General features: G+C 54.8%; 1 protein-coding gene across 2 annotated transcripts in view; it reads left to right on the top strand.

Annotated features, from left to right (window-relative positions):
* The first annotated feature begins 461 nt into the window (after window positions 1–461).
* The window catches only part of SH2B3 (SH2B adaptor protein 3), a 38,926-nt gene continuing 23,040 nt past the window's right edge, over window positions 462–16,347 (top strand). For both annotated transcript variants that reach the window (XM_049619936.1, XM_049619935.1), the window contains exons 1-2: window positions 462–545; window positions 10,271–11,062. In XM_049619936.1, the coding sequence (XP_049475893.1) occupies window positions 10,298–11,062 (765 nt within the window). In that variant the 5' untranslated portion in view covers window positions 462–545; window positions 10,271–10,297. The remainder of the gene's footprint in view (window positions 546–10,270; window positions 11,063–16,347) is intronic.

Below are 16,347 nucleotides of genomic sequence, written 5' to 3'. Positions count from 1 at the left end.
CGCGGCGGAGGAGGATTGATGGGCGGGGCCAGGTCGGACCCCGCCCTCAGGGGCTGTCCCCCTCCGGCCGATCTGGCTCTCGGGGGGGCAGGGGCGTGGTCTCCTGCAGCCCCGCCCCACTCTGGCCCCGCCTCCACCCTGGCCTCCCTCCCCCGTCGGGCTCCGCTCGCACAGCCGGTTCCTCTTTACATAACGGCGCGGGGCGGCATGGGCTCGGGCCACCGCCTCCGCCCGGCCGCCCGCCCGGACTGTCGCGGCCCGTGGTGGCGACGGCGGCGGCAGCAACGGCAAAGTTTCTCCGGTGGCGGCCCGGGGGCGCATCCTCCCGCAACTGTCAAGCGCTGGCGGCGGAAATGATGAGGCGCTGGCCATTTTCCGAGCCCGGGTTTCCTGCCTGAGCCCCGCTCAAGCGAGTCGCGAGCCAGGAGCCGGCGCGCGGGAGAGAACGCGCCCGGGGCAGGGGCCCGCCCGCCCCCTCGGGATTTCGGGGGGCCGGGGGCGCGCGACGCCATGGGCCGGCCGGGCCCGGACCCCCTCTGTCTCAGGTAAGCCCGCCTTTCCCAGCGCTCCTTCCTCTGGGGCTGGGAGGGCTTTAATGGGGGAAGAGGAGGCCCCCTGTCCGGTTCTGCCCGGTGTCTGCGCACTCCCACAACAGCCTGAAATACTGCCCTGCCTCTAACCCGGATGGGGTGTTCAGGGGTGACCCTTCCCCAGCTCCTGCGACACTCTCCCCGCCGACACCCCCACCCACACACGTGTTGGGGATGTAATAGGGGAGACAGTGGGAAGGCGCTGAGAGGGTATGGTTAATACCCCCCAGTCTACCTTCTCTTAAAGTAGCCCGGTCAGTTGAGAGCAACAGTCCCCCCTCAACATGTGCCCGGGGAGGAGAGGTCTAGGGTCAAGTGCTTGGACCTTGAAAGTGAAAGTAGTCAACTAAGGCTATGAGGATGGAAGAGCGCTCTGGGAGTGGGGCCACCTGCCCCTGCCCCTCCCCACTCTCCCAGCCCAGGGCCATGTGGCTAAGAGGGTATCTCTGGATGCTAGAAGCCCGCCTTCACAGTCCCTACATCTCAGAGGTGGCCCAGGCCAGGTGCCCCCAAGCCACTGAGTCCGGAGTTTCACAGGGTTGGGAGCCCCACAGCTCAGGTCTCTTTGAGCTGGTGCCCTCACACCCCAGACCTAGAGCTCAGGTGAATCCTCCCATCAAAAAAAAAAAAAAAAAAAAAAAGATGCAGAGGAGGCCTTGTCTTATAGGTCAGCGTGCCTGGGAGGGTAATTTCAGAGGCCTTTAATGCCTGGTGCAGAAATCCCCTCCCTTCCCTCTCTCTGACCATGGGGGCTTTTGGGATGATGGGGACTGCATTTGAGGAACTGGGGAGGGGGGTTTGCCTGCCTGTCCTGCTTCTTTTTTTTTTTTTTTTCCCTTCTTTAATTTCCTCATTCTCCTGTTTCTCTTCCCCATTCCCTGCCACGATGATGTAGGTGAGGAGGTCACTGCCTGCAGCTGGAGGCCTCCAGGGAGGGGCATGGCCAGGCCTGATTGAGTGGGAGGAAGTGAAATTGGGCTGCGGGTGGGGGCTTCGGAGCAGAGGGCCTGGCAAGATGATGTCTGTAGGGCCAAGGTCCAGCTTTGGGAGCAGGAGGGGCTGAGACTTGACCCACACCCCCCTCGCCTGGGAGATGAGCATCCCCTGACACCCACCAGCTGCCAGGCTCAGCTAGGGCAACCAGCCCATCTTGCCTCCCTATTTAATGGTCCAGCTGTAGGGCCCCTGCCAGGCGATGGGCACATGGGTCTCCAGGGCTGTGGGCGCAAGTCCTGTCTGGATTTCCCATCACTGACCTGGCTGCCAGAGCGGAAACAGCTCCAGAGGCTCTCTGGGACCTGCGGGGGCTGGAGAGCCAGCCCAAGTGGGGGGAGAGCAGGCAGAGGCCGCCTGGGCAGGCTGGGGTCAGCAGATGAGAGGCCAGGGCCCGCTTGGGAAGTTGGAAGGGTTTTTAACAGGCTCACTTTTTCTGAGCCTTTTCCCACAACCCTCCTCTGGGAGGGAAAATCCTTCTGAGCCAAAGGGTGAACATTCCTAGAACTTCTGTGGTCCCTGTGGGCCACAGAGGCAGCCAGCTGGGAAGGGGCTGGACTGAAGTACCAGCTGCTAGGGTCCGAGGACCTTCAGGGACTCAGCAGTGGAAGAGAAAGGTCCTGGAGGCTTAGGTTCCATTCTCCCGCTGCTTCTATCCAGCTGAAGGCATGGGCAAGTGACACCTGTGAGCCTCAGTCCCCCCACTGTGTGAAATGGGATAATAACAGGTTTGTGGTAGGGATTGAATGAGCCAGTGTGTGCAAAGCATCTGCTACCTGGCAGGGAAAGGGTTCAATTACAGGTGGTGGTGGTGGTGATTTTTCATCACTATCATCATTAGCGTTATTGTTACTGGCTGGGAAATGCTTGTTCATCAGCATGCCTTGAATACCTCCGGCATGTGCAGCTCTGGGGTTTCCTGAGTCTTTGGGGGAAGAATCTGAAGACACAGGCGAGGATGAGGTGATGGGGCTTCTTGGCTATGAGGTCTTGCTTCCCCGTCCCAGCCTCAGTTTCCTCATCTGTCAAGTGGGTGTGATAATCGTACCTCATACTTAGGGTCTTTGGAACCCTATATGAGTGAATTCACCAAGTGTTTAGAACACTTTGATCAGGCGTAGTAGTAGTAAGAATGAGACTATTGTTGTTTGTTGTGGGTGTCAGCTCTGATTGTTTTCCTTCCTGATCCTCCTGACCCCCGTTCTTGTGAAGACTAGACTTGATCTTTCTCGGATAGATAGGAGTTTCTAATGCAAATCAGATTCTGTAGAACCTCTCCAGATACAGTGGTAGCCCTACAGCGGGTCAACCTTTGGTTGCCCTTGGATATCTGGGCCCAGCAGTGCCACCCCAGGACACCCTCCACCTCCTGGATGGAGCCTCCCCAAGGGCAGGGATGGAGGTACTTGGAGGGACCTCCCAGTCCCAGGGCAGCCCACTTTGGCGGTGGGGGGTGGGGCGAGAGGCACATAAGGCACTCAGTGCTGGGCCTCACCTGATAATCGTAGATGGTATTAATATTATTAAATGAGAGGCCTCTCCTGTTAGATTCCCACCTCTCCCTGGTAGCAGCATGGCCTTTGGAGCCAAATCTGGGATCTGCCAGCTTCCAGCTGTGAGGCCTAGGGCAAGTTCCCTGACCTCTCTGGGCCTGATCTGCCCAATGGGGACCAAGAGTGCCAGCCTCTCCAGGGTAAGCCTGGAGTGTATGAGCCTGGCATAGTGTAGGGGCTTGAACTGTGTTGGCTATAACTGCCTATGGCTGTGTGCCCTTGGGCTTGTCCCTTAACCTCTCTGAGCTCCAATATCCTTCTCTATGACATGGGAGTACTAATGACTGCACAAGAGAATTGTGTTGAGAAGTGGTACGCATAATGCCTGGCATGCAGTCGGTGCTCAATAAGTGTGAGCCACTGCTGTTAGTGCCCCAGAGGGGGCTGGCACTTAATTGCCAGGTTTCCCTGGAAAATGGTCTCAAGGGGCTCCCCGGGTGTTCAGCATCTTAGGCTGGGCAGGGCAGGAAGTAGCTTCCATCTGGCAGATGCGAGAAGCCCGCCGTGGAGTCCAGAGGTGTAATACATGTTTCTTGTTCCCAGCCAGACCCTGTTCCCAGCTACCCGCCCTCCCTGAGGAAACTGAGGCGGGCAGGCTGCCCAGGGGAAGTGACTCAGCTGGGGTCACTCGCTGAGTCAGGCCTAATTGGACCCAGGAGCCCTGCGCCCCAGCTCCCTGACTTCCGGGGGCCTGCAGTCCCTTGGAAACTGGGCAGGTCCAAAGGCTACAGCTGGACACCCACTTACTTGGGCCCTGACCCCTGGGCAACCAGCATTCCTCAGTCAGGGCTCCGGGGTCCCACTGACCATCACTGGGCTTCTCGACCTGGTATTCTTCCCCCTCGGCAGGGGCAAGGGACACTTCCCCAGGAGAGCAAGTCCTCCTGGTGTCCCCCCAGCCCCGCCCCGACCGGAAACCCAGCAGCTGAGCAGATGGCTGGAAGATTTTTCCTCCCACGCCACCCTGTCAGGGGTCGGCAAGGGGGGCCAGGCTGCAGGCTTCCTCGGGAGCCAGGCCTGGAGCCCCTGGGGGCCCATCCGGATGTGGGCCCCCACCCCGGTTGGGTAGGGGGGAGGCTGCCACTGCCCCGTGTGTCTCCAGGGAGGCCTGGGAGGGAGGAAGTCTATGCCCTGCTCACCGGGAGCTGACTCACAGGGTGCCTGATGAGGTGCTAACCTTGGGGGGCTGGGGGACTGGAAACACGACTGGGGGGAGGTGGTCACAAAAGAGGGCCTCTGGCATGAGTCTGCCCTTGAGAGCTGGCACTCTGGTGTCCTCTCACAGGAGGACGGGTCCAGAGAAGGTGAGGAGCGAAGGGAGGGGTTCGCCTCTCCTGATACTGCAAAGCAGCACCATTGTAGGGTATGGGGCTCCCTGAGAGGCTTTCCCCACGTCAGATTCTCACCCTTCTCTCCTCAACTCAGGGGCAGTTAAAGGAAGTCACGTGCTAGATGAGAGGGGGTGGGGCTGGAGAGTACTGCCCCTTCTTGGGGGGATAGTCCCTGGTTTTCTCCTGAAGCCCGGGTGGGGTGTGGGGGAGGGGGGTGTGGCCAGGGTGTCAGGCCTGGCATGAGGACAGAGGACATTTCCTGTTCTGGCAGACTGTGCCAGCCTGATAAATGTCCCCGGGCACTAGGTGACCCCAGAGAGGGTGCATCAGGCCTCCACTGACTGCCTGATGATTTAGGACAGAACCCACCTCTCAGCCTCCCCAGGGCCTCCGAACCTGCACTCCCTACTTCCCAGGAGCTTCTCCACAGTCTAGACAGCCTGAATGGTGTGAAAGGGCAGCGGGCTGACTGCCAGGCTGGGTGTGTTGGAATCCCCCCCACCTCTCTGGGCTTCCTTGGGCAGGGGGTCTGGCCTGTTGGAGAAGTTGGTGCTGTAGATGGGAAGGACAAATGCTCCCTGTGGCCTGTAGTCAACCTGGAGTCCTCCCTGGAGGAGGTGTCCCCTATGAAGGTGTGAGACTTCCTGCCCAAACATCTGTGAGCTGGGGGAGGGTGGAAGCTCTGGACTGGCTCATTTTAACTTCGTTTACCACAATTTAAACCATCCTCCCCCTGCCTTGGCAGGTGAAGTCCCCACAGGCCTTCTCCGCACCTGAGCCTGCTAATTACACAGAAAATGTTAGCTTCCCCAGGTTACATTATTACCCAGGGTGATTGGCTAGAGTGGAGGCTAATGAGCCTCAGTCTCTGGGGTCACGGGTTAGCGTGGGCCCCACAGCTCAGATTCCCTGCTTAGAGCCAGGATTCCCAGCTGTTCAGCGCCTCATTTCTCACTGACTTGGTAGAGGCTCGAGGGTCCCTTAGGATGGATAGGTGTTTGAACAGGGGACACCAAGCTTCGGCTGAGGCTTTAAGGCCCTCACCAGGTTGCCCTTAGCAGGCAGTCTGGTGGACAGTTTTCCTGAACTGGGGGTCCTGAGAAGCGCCCCCCCCTCGTGCCCGCACACTACTCTGGCACCCTAGGATGGGTGTGGAGACAGCCATCTCTATGTGTTTGCTTTGGGGACTTGGGGGGAAGGGGGCGCCAGGATTCGACCTTCCTGCTCCCGCGTAACATCATCCTCGTCCCTCACCCCACTGTGGGATTGGGGAAATCCTGGAGCCCCACCTCCACACACATAGCTGGGAACTCCTTGCCCCAGAAGCCCAGGCTGAGCAGGTGGGAGGGACTCTGTGGATTTGCAGGCCCCTCTGTGTGGAATCTGTTCATTCCTCTGGCCACCCAGGCTTCCAGATGCTCTAGTGGGGGAGGGGGCGTAGAAATGCCCCAGAGACCCCTGTTCCCATCCTCCAGCCGAAGCCTGGGGTTCCTAGGAACATTCAGATGATTAATAAATGCTTTCTGCTAAGAGCTTTTCAGGCCCTGATCCCACAGTTGGTGTGATCTGATCAATTGCTTAGCACATAGTAAATGTTCAATAAATGGCTACCACCTGGGCTGAGGCCCGAGGAGGGGACCACCTTCCTGCGGCCTGGCTGCCCGCCCAGCCAGGAAACCTCCCAGGCGTGCCCCCCTCCCAGACATGGGCCACAGCTGAGTGCTCAGTGCTCTGACTGGTGATTTCCTGCCCAGAGCTCCTGCCTGGAGCCTCCTCTCCCCTGAGAAGGCCTTTTGTTCAGGCTCCCATGACGCTCCCTGCTGGCCCAGCCCTCAAGGCCAGGCTCCCCCTGTGGCTTCCATGGCTGCAGGCCTGATATTCTCTGACGCTGCTGCTCCTCTCTGCTGACAACAACCACAGCAGCAGCCACTTGTTTACTGAGTCCCAGCACCCCACAGACATCAGTTCTCCGAATGCTCCTAGTAAATGCCAAGAGCTGAACCCTGACCCATTTTACAGATGGGGACATGGGCTCAGAGAGGCAAGCCCCCTTTCCGCATCACACAGCAAAGAAGTGGTAGAGGCAGGATGAGAACCAGGGTTTGGTTGCTAGCTCCACCACGAGAGGTCCCCTGGATAGTGGGGGGTGCATCTTGGTGAGTTTCTCAGAGCCCCACAGCCCTTTCTGTTTGTCCATGTGGGTCAGGAGCATAGCTCCGAGAGCGTGACTATCAAACAGAAGCCCCCCTCAATCCCGGGAGTTCATTCATACAAGTAATATTTCTGTGACCAGGCCCTGGCAGGGTGAGCAGGAATGAGGTGGCCTCTCGACCCTCCAGGGGCAACCAGCCCAGGTTGAGGGTGCAGGGGACAGTGAGCAGTGTCACTCATGTATCAAGCAGCATCGCTCGCTAGCACAGCCAGCCAGGTTCTGATCCCAGCTCTGTGCCTCACAGGCTGTGTGACTCTGGGCAAGCTATTCTTCCCTTGCCTTGGTTTTTTATCTATAAAATGGACATATTTGTAGGACCCCCCTGCCCCCCCCCCTTCAGGGGGGATTAGTGAATGTATTTGCAAAGTGTTTAGCACAGAGCAGGGCACGTGGAAAGCCAGCCATAGTGTCATTTATCATCATTTTTATTTTTAAATTGTTATTTCTAAAATTGAGATCTGATTGACATACATTAGTTTCAGGTATACAGCATAATAACTAGACTTACTGTGATCATGTCACAACGTACAAAAATATTGAATCGTTGGTTTTAAGCTTCTACCCTGTGGCTATTTTCCTGACCACCTGGCAGGTTTGGAACCTGGACGGAGAAGCTAAGGCCTCCTGACTCCAGCAGGAGCTGAATGAGAACTTTATATCCCTTCCTCTGGATCTCACTCATTCTTTTTTTTTTTTTTTTTTAATGTTTATTTTTGAGAGAGAGCACGTGTGCGGGAAGGGCAAAGAGAGAGGGAGACGGAGAATCCGAAGCAGGCTCCACGCTTTCAACACAAAGCCTGACATGGGGCTCAAACCCATGAACCATGAGATCATGACCTGAGCCACCCAGGCACCCCTGGATCTCGTTCATTCAATACCCATCCACTGGGAAATGAGTCTTCCTCATGGTGCGCATTCAGGCCCGGATCAGGCGTTTTGGGGGTGACTTCTGTGGGAGTTTCTAATTGCCAGCTGTGGGACCTCTCTGTGCTCCAGTTTCTCTAACTATAAAGTGGGAGTAATTATGGGCCCTGCCTCCTAGGGCTGTCATGAAGTTCGGGAGAGTTAATGCTTTAGGAAAATGCCTGATGTCCAGCAGGTGCTTGGAATACATTGCATTTCTGGTGGGAGAGCTGTAGTGGGAAGTGTGGGGAGGAGGGCTGCCGGCCATCGCCCGGGCAGTGAGGGACCGTGGATCAGGCACACTGTTCCCAGAAAACTCCTGTCAGAGTTCGGCCCTGCAGTTGGCACAGGGATTCCAGGCTGCACGGGTGGGGGTGGGAGTGGGGAGTGGCCCAGTGAGGGGGGTCGTTGATGGGCTCTGGCCACTGGGCATCTGCCAGAGGAGCCAGAGGTTGCAAATTCAGCTGACCTCTTGTATTCATACATTCGTTCATTCAGCAGGCATTTGTTGAGCTCCTGCCACATGCTAGGAACTGGGACCAGAGCAGGGAGCAGATCGTGAGGCTCACAGTCTGGTGGGGAGACAGCCACTGATTAAGTGATCATAGCTGTAAAGTGATAGCGTGTGCCAGTGTGCTGAAGGACAAGTTCGGGACTTGACTCCATTGGTGGGCTCTGGGAAGCTGCCTTTTGTGTGCAGCTGAAAGCGGGCAATCGCCCAGAGGCAGCAGGCATGAACGGGGGCAGATCATACAGGGTCTTGCAGGCGGGCAGGAGCTTGAGTCTGGAATCCGAGCCCTCTCTGGGCCCCCTAACCTGGGAGGACAGTGCTTGCCTCACCTGTGTGGAGGCATGGGTTAACTGAGAACAAATCACACACACACATGCAGGTAACCCCCCTGCCCCTCGCTGCCCCACTTCAGCTACGGTTGGGGTGGGGGGGGGGTTTGGTAGAGTGTGGCGATCAAGGGCCTATATGGCTCCTCTCCCTCCTGCCTGGCAGCTGTTACTAACTACTGTGTGCAAAGTGCTCACTGAATGTAGGTTTCGAGGACCTTGTGATGTGCAAAAATGTTGACTCTGTGCAGAGCGCCCTCCCCACTGACACCGTCTGGGGTGTCCTGCTGCATTTAGCTGCAGGGTCACCACGATGGCCTAGAGATGGCAGGGGCAGCCCTCATTGTTTTTGCAGCTGCCCAGCAGGTCTGTCCCACCCTGACCATGCACAGAGTCACAAATAGAAGGTGCCTGTGCACTGGTGTGTGGCAGAAAGATCCTCAGTTTCCAGGTGCAGGTCTCTACCTGGAGAGTCTCTCAAGGACACCTTATAACCATTTCATGAGGTGGGTACCATGGCGCTCCTCACTTGACAAACGAGGAATCTGGGGTTCAGAGAGGTCCAGTCATGTGAGAGTAGGCCCTTAGTAATAGGTTTTTGTGTGGGGAGGATAAGCAGCCATGGTTATGTGGTCCCCAGCAGGGGCCCAGGCCCAGTTGGAAGAAAAGACGGTACTGATGGTAATTAGAGAGGTCCGGGGTTCAGCACCTCGGACAGCAGAGGGTGGGGGGCTTCTGCCATTTTGACTGTGTGCCGCGGAAGAAGGAGCCATGGAGGTGGGAGGAGAACGGAGCCCCAGCTGGGATGGGTGGGCAAGGATCTGCCTGTCCTGACATACCCCCCATCAGAGCAGGAAACACCTTTGCACCCCTCTGTGAGTCTTGTTAATTGATTCCTTTGCATTCATTGTTTTATGTTTTTCTTGACGCCAACGATACACTCTCATTGTAATATTTAAATAATAATAACAGCCGGCCCTTAGTAGGCTTTTCCTAAGTCCTGAGGGTCTTTACATTTATTAACTCAATCCTCATGACAGTCCTATGAGGCAGGTGCAATCATGTTCTAAGGCAGAGAAAAATCAATAACTCATCCAAAGTCACGTAACTAGTAAGTGGTGGTGCTGGCATCTGACACAGGCTCCGTGTTCTTAACCATATTTTCTAAAGACAAGTAGCAGCAATATTCCTTGGTTACTTTTCCCCCTGAAACTCCAATTCTAGTTCTTTCCTACAGGTTTCTGTGGGAAACACTGTTTCTGGTGGGTTTCCTCCAGCCACACCTTTCTTGCCCACCACTTAAACACATTTATGTACACATAAAAAGTTGGCAGTTTGGTATCGTGTGTGTTCATGTAAATTGGATCACAGAGTCTGCGTTGTTCCTTCGGGTGGTAGCATAGACCTCCCTCTACCTTTTCCACTACTGCAGAATATTCCAGCTGAGATGTATCACAGTGTGCTTTACCAGTCTCTGACTGATGGGCATTTAAGTTGTATCTACTTTTTCCCTATTATATACATGGGGGCAGAAAACATCTAGTAGGGGATTGTCCTGTAAGTGCCTCTCTGCACGTGTGAGCAAGCATTCTCTTGAATACTTGAAAGTGGAATTCCTGGGTCTGAAACCGAGCCTGCCAAGCAGCCTTCCAAAAAAGGCTGTATCTGTTAAGGATACCGGCAACGTTGTAGGGGAGTGCACATTTCGACGCATCTTCACCAGCACCGGGTATTAATGGTCGTTTTCAATTTTTGATGTCGTGCCTGGTGAATAACGTGTCTCGCGGTGACGGGTTCAAGTAGTCGTGTGCCTGCTCACTTCTTTGTTGCCCTCCCCACCGTGTCTTTCAGCCCGGCCGCCCCACTTCGGTCTCCGCCATGAACGGGCCCACCCTGCAGCCCTCCTCGGCCTCTTCTGCATCCGCCCCCCCCTCGTCGGCCGCGGCAGCGGCGCCGTCCCCGCGGGGCTGGAGCGAGTTCTGCGAGCTGCACGCGGTGGCCACGGCCCGGGAGCTGGCCCGGCAGTACTGGCTCTTCGCCCGCGAGCACCCGCATCACGCGCCGCTGCGCGCCGAGCTCGTGTCGCTGCAGTTCACCGACCTCTTCCAGCGCTACTTCTGCCGCGAGGTGCGCGACGGCTGGGCGCCCGGGCCGCCGGGGTCCCGGGCCGCGCCGCCTGCGCGCGACTACCGAGACACGGGCCGCGGGCCCCCGGCCAAGGCCGAGGCGTCCCCGGCCGAGTCGGGCCCCGGTCCCGCCGCCCCCGCGCTGCCCAAGGCCCGCAGCTCCGAGGAGCTGGCCCCGCCGCGACCGTCCGCCGCCTGCACCTTCCAGCACCTGCGCCACAGCCTCCGCCACATCTTGCGCCGCGGCTCGGCCGGGGAGCTGTCCGCCACCGGGGCCGCGGGGGAGGCGGGCGAAGGCCCGGCGCGGCCCGGCCTGGCCAGGAAGCTCCTGCCCTGGAGCCTGGCCCGCGAGCCGCCGCCCGAGGCCCTCAAGGAGGCAGCGCTGCGCTACAGCCTGGCGGACGAAGCGTCCATGGACAGCGGGGCGCGCTGGCAGCGGGGGCGGCTGGCGCTGCGGCGCACCCGGGGCCCCGACGGCGGAGCGGACCGCGTGCTGGAGCTCTTCGACCCGCCCAAGGTAAGCTCCCCGCGCAGGGCGCTCAGAGGGGCGCGCGACGGTCCCGGCGGGCGGCCGCAGAGCCCCCAGAGGAAAGCAGGCCTTTTGAAAAATGAAGTGTTTCTTTTAGACCATTTCGAATTTGCATAGAGGTTGCAAAGATCCTTCAGCTATACCCCACGTGCAGTTTTGCCTGTTAACGTCGTACGTTACTGTGTGTTTGCACAACTGAGGCCCCAGCGTTGCTCACTACTGTGAACTGCGCAGTTCTTTGCATTTTGCGTTTCCCCTAATGTCGCCTTGTTGGTTCCAGCACACCGTATTCGATTCAGCTGTCGCGTCCCTTTTCATGTGCCTAATGGCTTTGACAGGTTCTACAGGCTTTCCTTGTTTCTGATGGCAGGTTTGAGGCGTACCGGGCAGGGATTTTGTACAACGTCCAGAGACACTGTATGTGGGTGTCATGTGGGCTGTGACAGGTTGGTCCACGTCCTTGAAAACCCTGGCCCAGACTGACCATGACAAATAGGAGGGTTTTTTTTTTTTAGGGAGTTCAAAACCGTCACTTGAATTCCTTTGCAAGTCCCATGATTTGTTGATGTCTTATTTCAAGTTTTAAACATTTTGTGTGTGTGGTTTTTTTTCCTTTTCGACAACTTTGTTCAGCTGTGCAGTTGAGGCTGAAGGGTCAAGGTGTTCCACACACCTGACAAGTTCCATCTTTGACTCAGATGTATCAAGTTGATGGGACCACGTGGCTTTCACCTCATTCCTTTCTCTTTGTGGTTCCATTATGCTTCCAGAGATGGCGCAAAGCCGATGTAACCTTAGCCCTTGGGGGTCAAGGTCTGAATGGAGAAGACTTAGTTATTCATTTAATAGATATTTATTGAGTGCCTACTGTGTACCAGACAGATGCTGGTGCTGGGGAACTGGCATCTTAGTGGGAGCCGTTGAGTAAACCTACAAAAGAACATGGAATTATAAATCATATATTGTGTTCTAAAGGAAAAGCAGTGGGGCCTCTGGGAGTATAACTGAGGGGCCCTAATTCAGTGGTTGGGATGGAGTGTTGGCAAGGAACCCTCTCACGTAAGGTACCTTTCTCTTTAAACTTCAGGGCAGCGTCCCATGCATACACTGAAGTGGGTGGAGTGCATCTGAAGCCCCACCCATGTGGCCATGGTTGTGCACACCCAAGTGACCTAGCACCCACGGGGGCTCCCTCCCACCTCCTCCATGTCTCTAATCCCTCGGCCACCCCCTCCTTCCCCTGATTCCTACTCTGGGGATTCCAGTTCTCTGTTCTGGAACTGCACACAAATGGAACCGCGCAGCATGTTGCCTTTTACGTCTGTCTCCTTTTGCTCCGCGTGATGTTGTAGAGAGACTTGTCCGTGTGCATCAGTAGCTCATTTGTATGGATGTACCACAGTTAGCTTATCCATTCACCTGTTGATGGATATTTGGATTGTTTCTACTTTGGGACTTTCATGCTGTTATGAAATCTGCATGTAGTTCTTTGTGTGCACACGTGCTCCCTTTCTCTCCATTTCTCATTCCTCAAAGTGGCCTTGCTAGGTCATATGGTAAGTGCGTGTTTATGAGAAATTCATATACTTTTTCCAAAGTGGTTGCATGATCTTATGTCCCCACCAGCAGTGTATGAAAGTTGTTTTGTTTTTTTTTTTTCCATTTCTAGTGGATGTGTACTAGTTTCTCATTGCGGCTTTAATTTGCATTTCCCTGATGACTCATGAGGTTAAACACCTTTTCATAAGTTTATTGGCCACTGGAATTAACCTGTTATGATGTGTGTGTTATTTTTATTGAGTTGTCTCTCCTTTTCTTATTGCTTTATAAGAGTTTTTATATATCTGGGATATATTTCCTTTTATTGCAAATATCATCTCCCACTCAGTGGGTTGCCTTTTTCTTCTTTAATGGAATCTTTTCATGAACAGATTTTTTTTTTTAATACTTATTTTGAGAGAGCGTGAGCCAGGGAGGGGCAAACTGAGAAGGAGAGAGAGAGTCCCAAGTGAGATCAGCACCTGAGCTGAAATCAAGAGTCTGAACGCTTAACCCACTGGGCCACCCAGGCACCCCCATGAACAGAAATTCTTACTTTTAATGAAGTCCAGTTTATCGATTGCTTTCCTTTATGGTTCGTGCTTTTTGTGTCCTATTTAAGAAATCTTTGCCTACTCAGGGTCATGGAAATCTTTTTAAAAAGTCTTTTCTTCTGGAAACTTTATTTTGGGGAGCCTTCACATTTTGGACCAAGATCGATGTCTAATTAGTTTTTATGTACAGTGTGAGGCAGGGGTCATGATTCTTCCAGGTGTTCCAACACTACTTGCTGATGTGACCATCTTTTCTCTGTTGGATTGCAACGCTGGTTTTATACTAAATAAAGGATAACCTGTGTGCTTCTGGAAGACTCTCCCTTATGTTCCATTGGCTCATGTGTCTCTCCTTAGGCTGACACCACACTGTCCTAATTGCCAAAGCTTCCTAGTGAGTCTTGAGCTAGTGACTTTTGGACCACAGTCTTTATTTAAATTAAAAAAAAAATTTTTTTAATGTTTATTTATTTTTGAGAGAGAGAGACAGAGCATGAGCAGGGAGAGGGAAATACAGAATCTGTAGCAGGCTCCAGGCTCTGAGCTGTCGGCACAGAGCCCGACTCAAGTCTCAAACCCACCAACCACGAGGTCATGACCTGAGCCAAAGTCAGATGCTCAACTGACTGAGCCACCAGGTGCTCCGAACCACAGTCTTAATCCTGAGTTAAGAATCTCTCAGTGTTGGGGCACCCGGCTGGCTCAGCCAGTAGAGCATGTGACTCTTAATCTCAGGGTCGTGAGTTCGAGTTGGGTGTAGAGATTAAAAACTAAATCTTAGAAAAATAATAATAAAAAAGACTGTCAGTGTTTCAGGCAGAGGGAACAGCATGGACAAAGGCCTTGAGATGGGTAAGCATTCTGTGTGCTTTGAAGAATGTGCTGGGAGCACAGGGAGGGAAGGTGGGGTGTGGGGGGGGTATGTGTGGTCAGAGGGGCACGTGAAGAGTTAGTGTTTTATGCCAAACACAATGGGAAGCTGTCAGAAAAACGCAAGTGCAGATAAAAACTCTTCTCATTGTTTTTAAAGTCTTGAGGTTATGGCACCATGAAAGGCAAATAGCGGCCCAAACACATGGTCTTATCTGTGTGACAGCATGGGGTTCCCTATAAAACTTCATTTTTAAAAACAATTTCTGGGGCGCTTGGCTGGCTTAGTCAGTGGGGCGTGTGACACTTGATCTTGGGGCTGTGAGTTCAAGCCCTACGTTGGGGGTAGAGATTACATTACAAAAAATTAAAAATCTTTAAACAATAAAAATAAATAAAAACTTTGTTTTTTGTTTATTTATTTTGAGAGAGGGAGCACGAGTAGGAGAGGGGCAGAGAGAGAGGGAAAGAAAGAATCCCAAGGAGGCTTCATGCTGTCAGTGCAGAGTTTAGCATGGGGCTTGAACTCGCAAACCGTGAGATCATGACCTGAGCAGAAATCGAGAGTCAGATGCTCAACTTACTGAGCCACCCAGGCGCCCCTAAGAAACAACTTCTGCTTAAAATAACCATCTTGGAAAGCCAGCTCTGGGGCCTTAGGCAAGTGACATCACCTCTCTGAGCCTCAGTTTCCTCCTGTTTACAATGGCACTGCTCATAGTTCCCGCCTTGTGGCACTGTTGTGTCAACGGAGAGTCCCTGGCACGCAGAGCACTCAGTGTCACTGGTGGGTGACACCGGTAAGGACTTTGGGGCTGAGAACACACATTTATTTCCAGTGCTGGTCTGGGTTCTCAGTGTCCAACTGGCACGCCCTGTCGAGGCTGCTGTTCTTCAAGAGCCCTGATGGTGGGGCCCCATTCAGAGGCCTTAGGGGCCAGAGGTGGTGTTCGGGCCCTGGTGAAGTCGAGCCTTAGGGTTCAGTCAGTGAGGTTGTGAGTTCAAGCCCTATGTCGGGGGGTAGAGATTACACTTACTAAAAATGTAAAAATCTTTACATTTTAAACTTTTAAAAAATGTTTATTTATTTTGAGAGGGAGCACGAGCTGGGCCTTGGGACTCTGTCCTAGGCTCGGTGGTCGCTCTGAGATCTGGAGGGTCTCCCACAAAGCAAACGGCCCTGGCGGGGCCCCTTCCGGCCCCTCCCCAAAGTATCTGTCTCGATGGAGCAGCCCAGCTCCCGCCGCTTCCCTTCCGACAGCTTCCCATTGTGTTTGGAACAGTCTGGGGGCTGTTCCCGAATGTTCCCTGAATGACTTGGGGCATTTAGTCTCTGGGCTGAGGATACTTAGACTCTAAGTCTTGACTGAGTATGCCTGCCAGGTGGGTAGCCTCGATCTCTGACCCTGGAGTTGTTTATAGGAACAGCTTTGGAAGGTTGAAGGTTTGGCAACCGGTGGGTGGTGGTTAAGGGCTTGAGCTCTGGATTCATACCCAAGCTCTGTCACTAAGAGGGTGCCAGTGCCGGCCTGGAGAAGGCCCTGCTGCCCAGAGCAGGAAGAGGCTTGGAGGACCAGAACTGAGACAGCGCAGCCGCCCGGGGACACGGAATTCGGGCCTCGGCCAAGCAAATGTCCTGAGTCTGAGGCCAGGTGTTCAGGGGCTCACGGGTCAGCTTCACCTCTGCCTCTGACCAGCTGTGCGACCCTGGTCGGCTTCTTCCCCACTCAGCTTTGGTCTGTTCATCTGTGAGCAGGGGTGATAGCAGTCGCCTCAAGGGGCATCGTGAGGGCTGCAGGCGGAGGGAGCTCCTTGCTAATGGGGGTGTAAGTGGAGGCCACAGTCAGGCTGCGGTGGGGGGAGGGAGGGTTGGAGGGTGGTTGGAGGAGACACCGGCTTTTTCCAGTGTCTAAAGATGGATAGAGAAGTCACAGCTTTCTCTAGTTTCAGTGGCATCCCTGCAGGTGGGCAGGAGATGGGCCTCCCTTCTGTGCTCTGGCCTTCAGGAAGAGACTGGGGATTGCTGCCACGTGGGGGGTGGTCACCGAAGGGCCTTTGGCGGGACGTGACACATGAGTGGGAAGAGGTGCCAGTCCCGGAAGATCTGGGTGCAGGAGTCCCAGGTCAATGAAATGGCAAGGGCAAAGGCCCTGGGTGGCCGCAAACCAGGAGACTTTAAAGAACAACCAAATGCCAGGGGCTGGAGTGGAGTGAACAAGAGGAGAGAAGGTTGGAAAGGTGCTGGGGCTGGGTTAGGTGGGGGCCTTGTGGCCACAGTGAGGACTTGGGAGTTTCAGTCTGTGAGTAGTG

Source organism: Panthera uncia (assembly GCF_023721935.1).
Source record: "Panthera uncia isolate 11264 chromosome D3 unlocalized genomic scaffold, Puncia_PCG_1.0 HiC_scaffold_8, whole genome shotgun sequence".
Lineage (NCBI taxonomy): Eukaryota > Metazoa > Chordata > Mammalia > Carnivora > Felidae > Panthera > Panthera uncia.
Note: the sequence above shows the minus strand (reverse complement) of the source record. Positions and strands in the feature narration are given on the sequence as shown.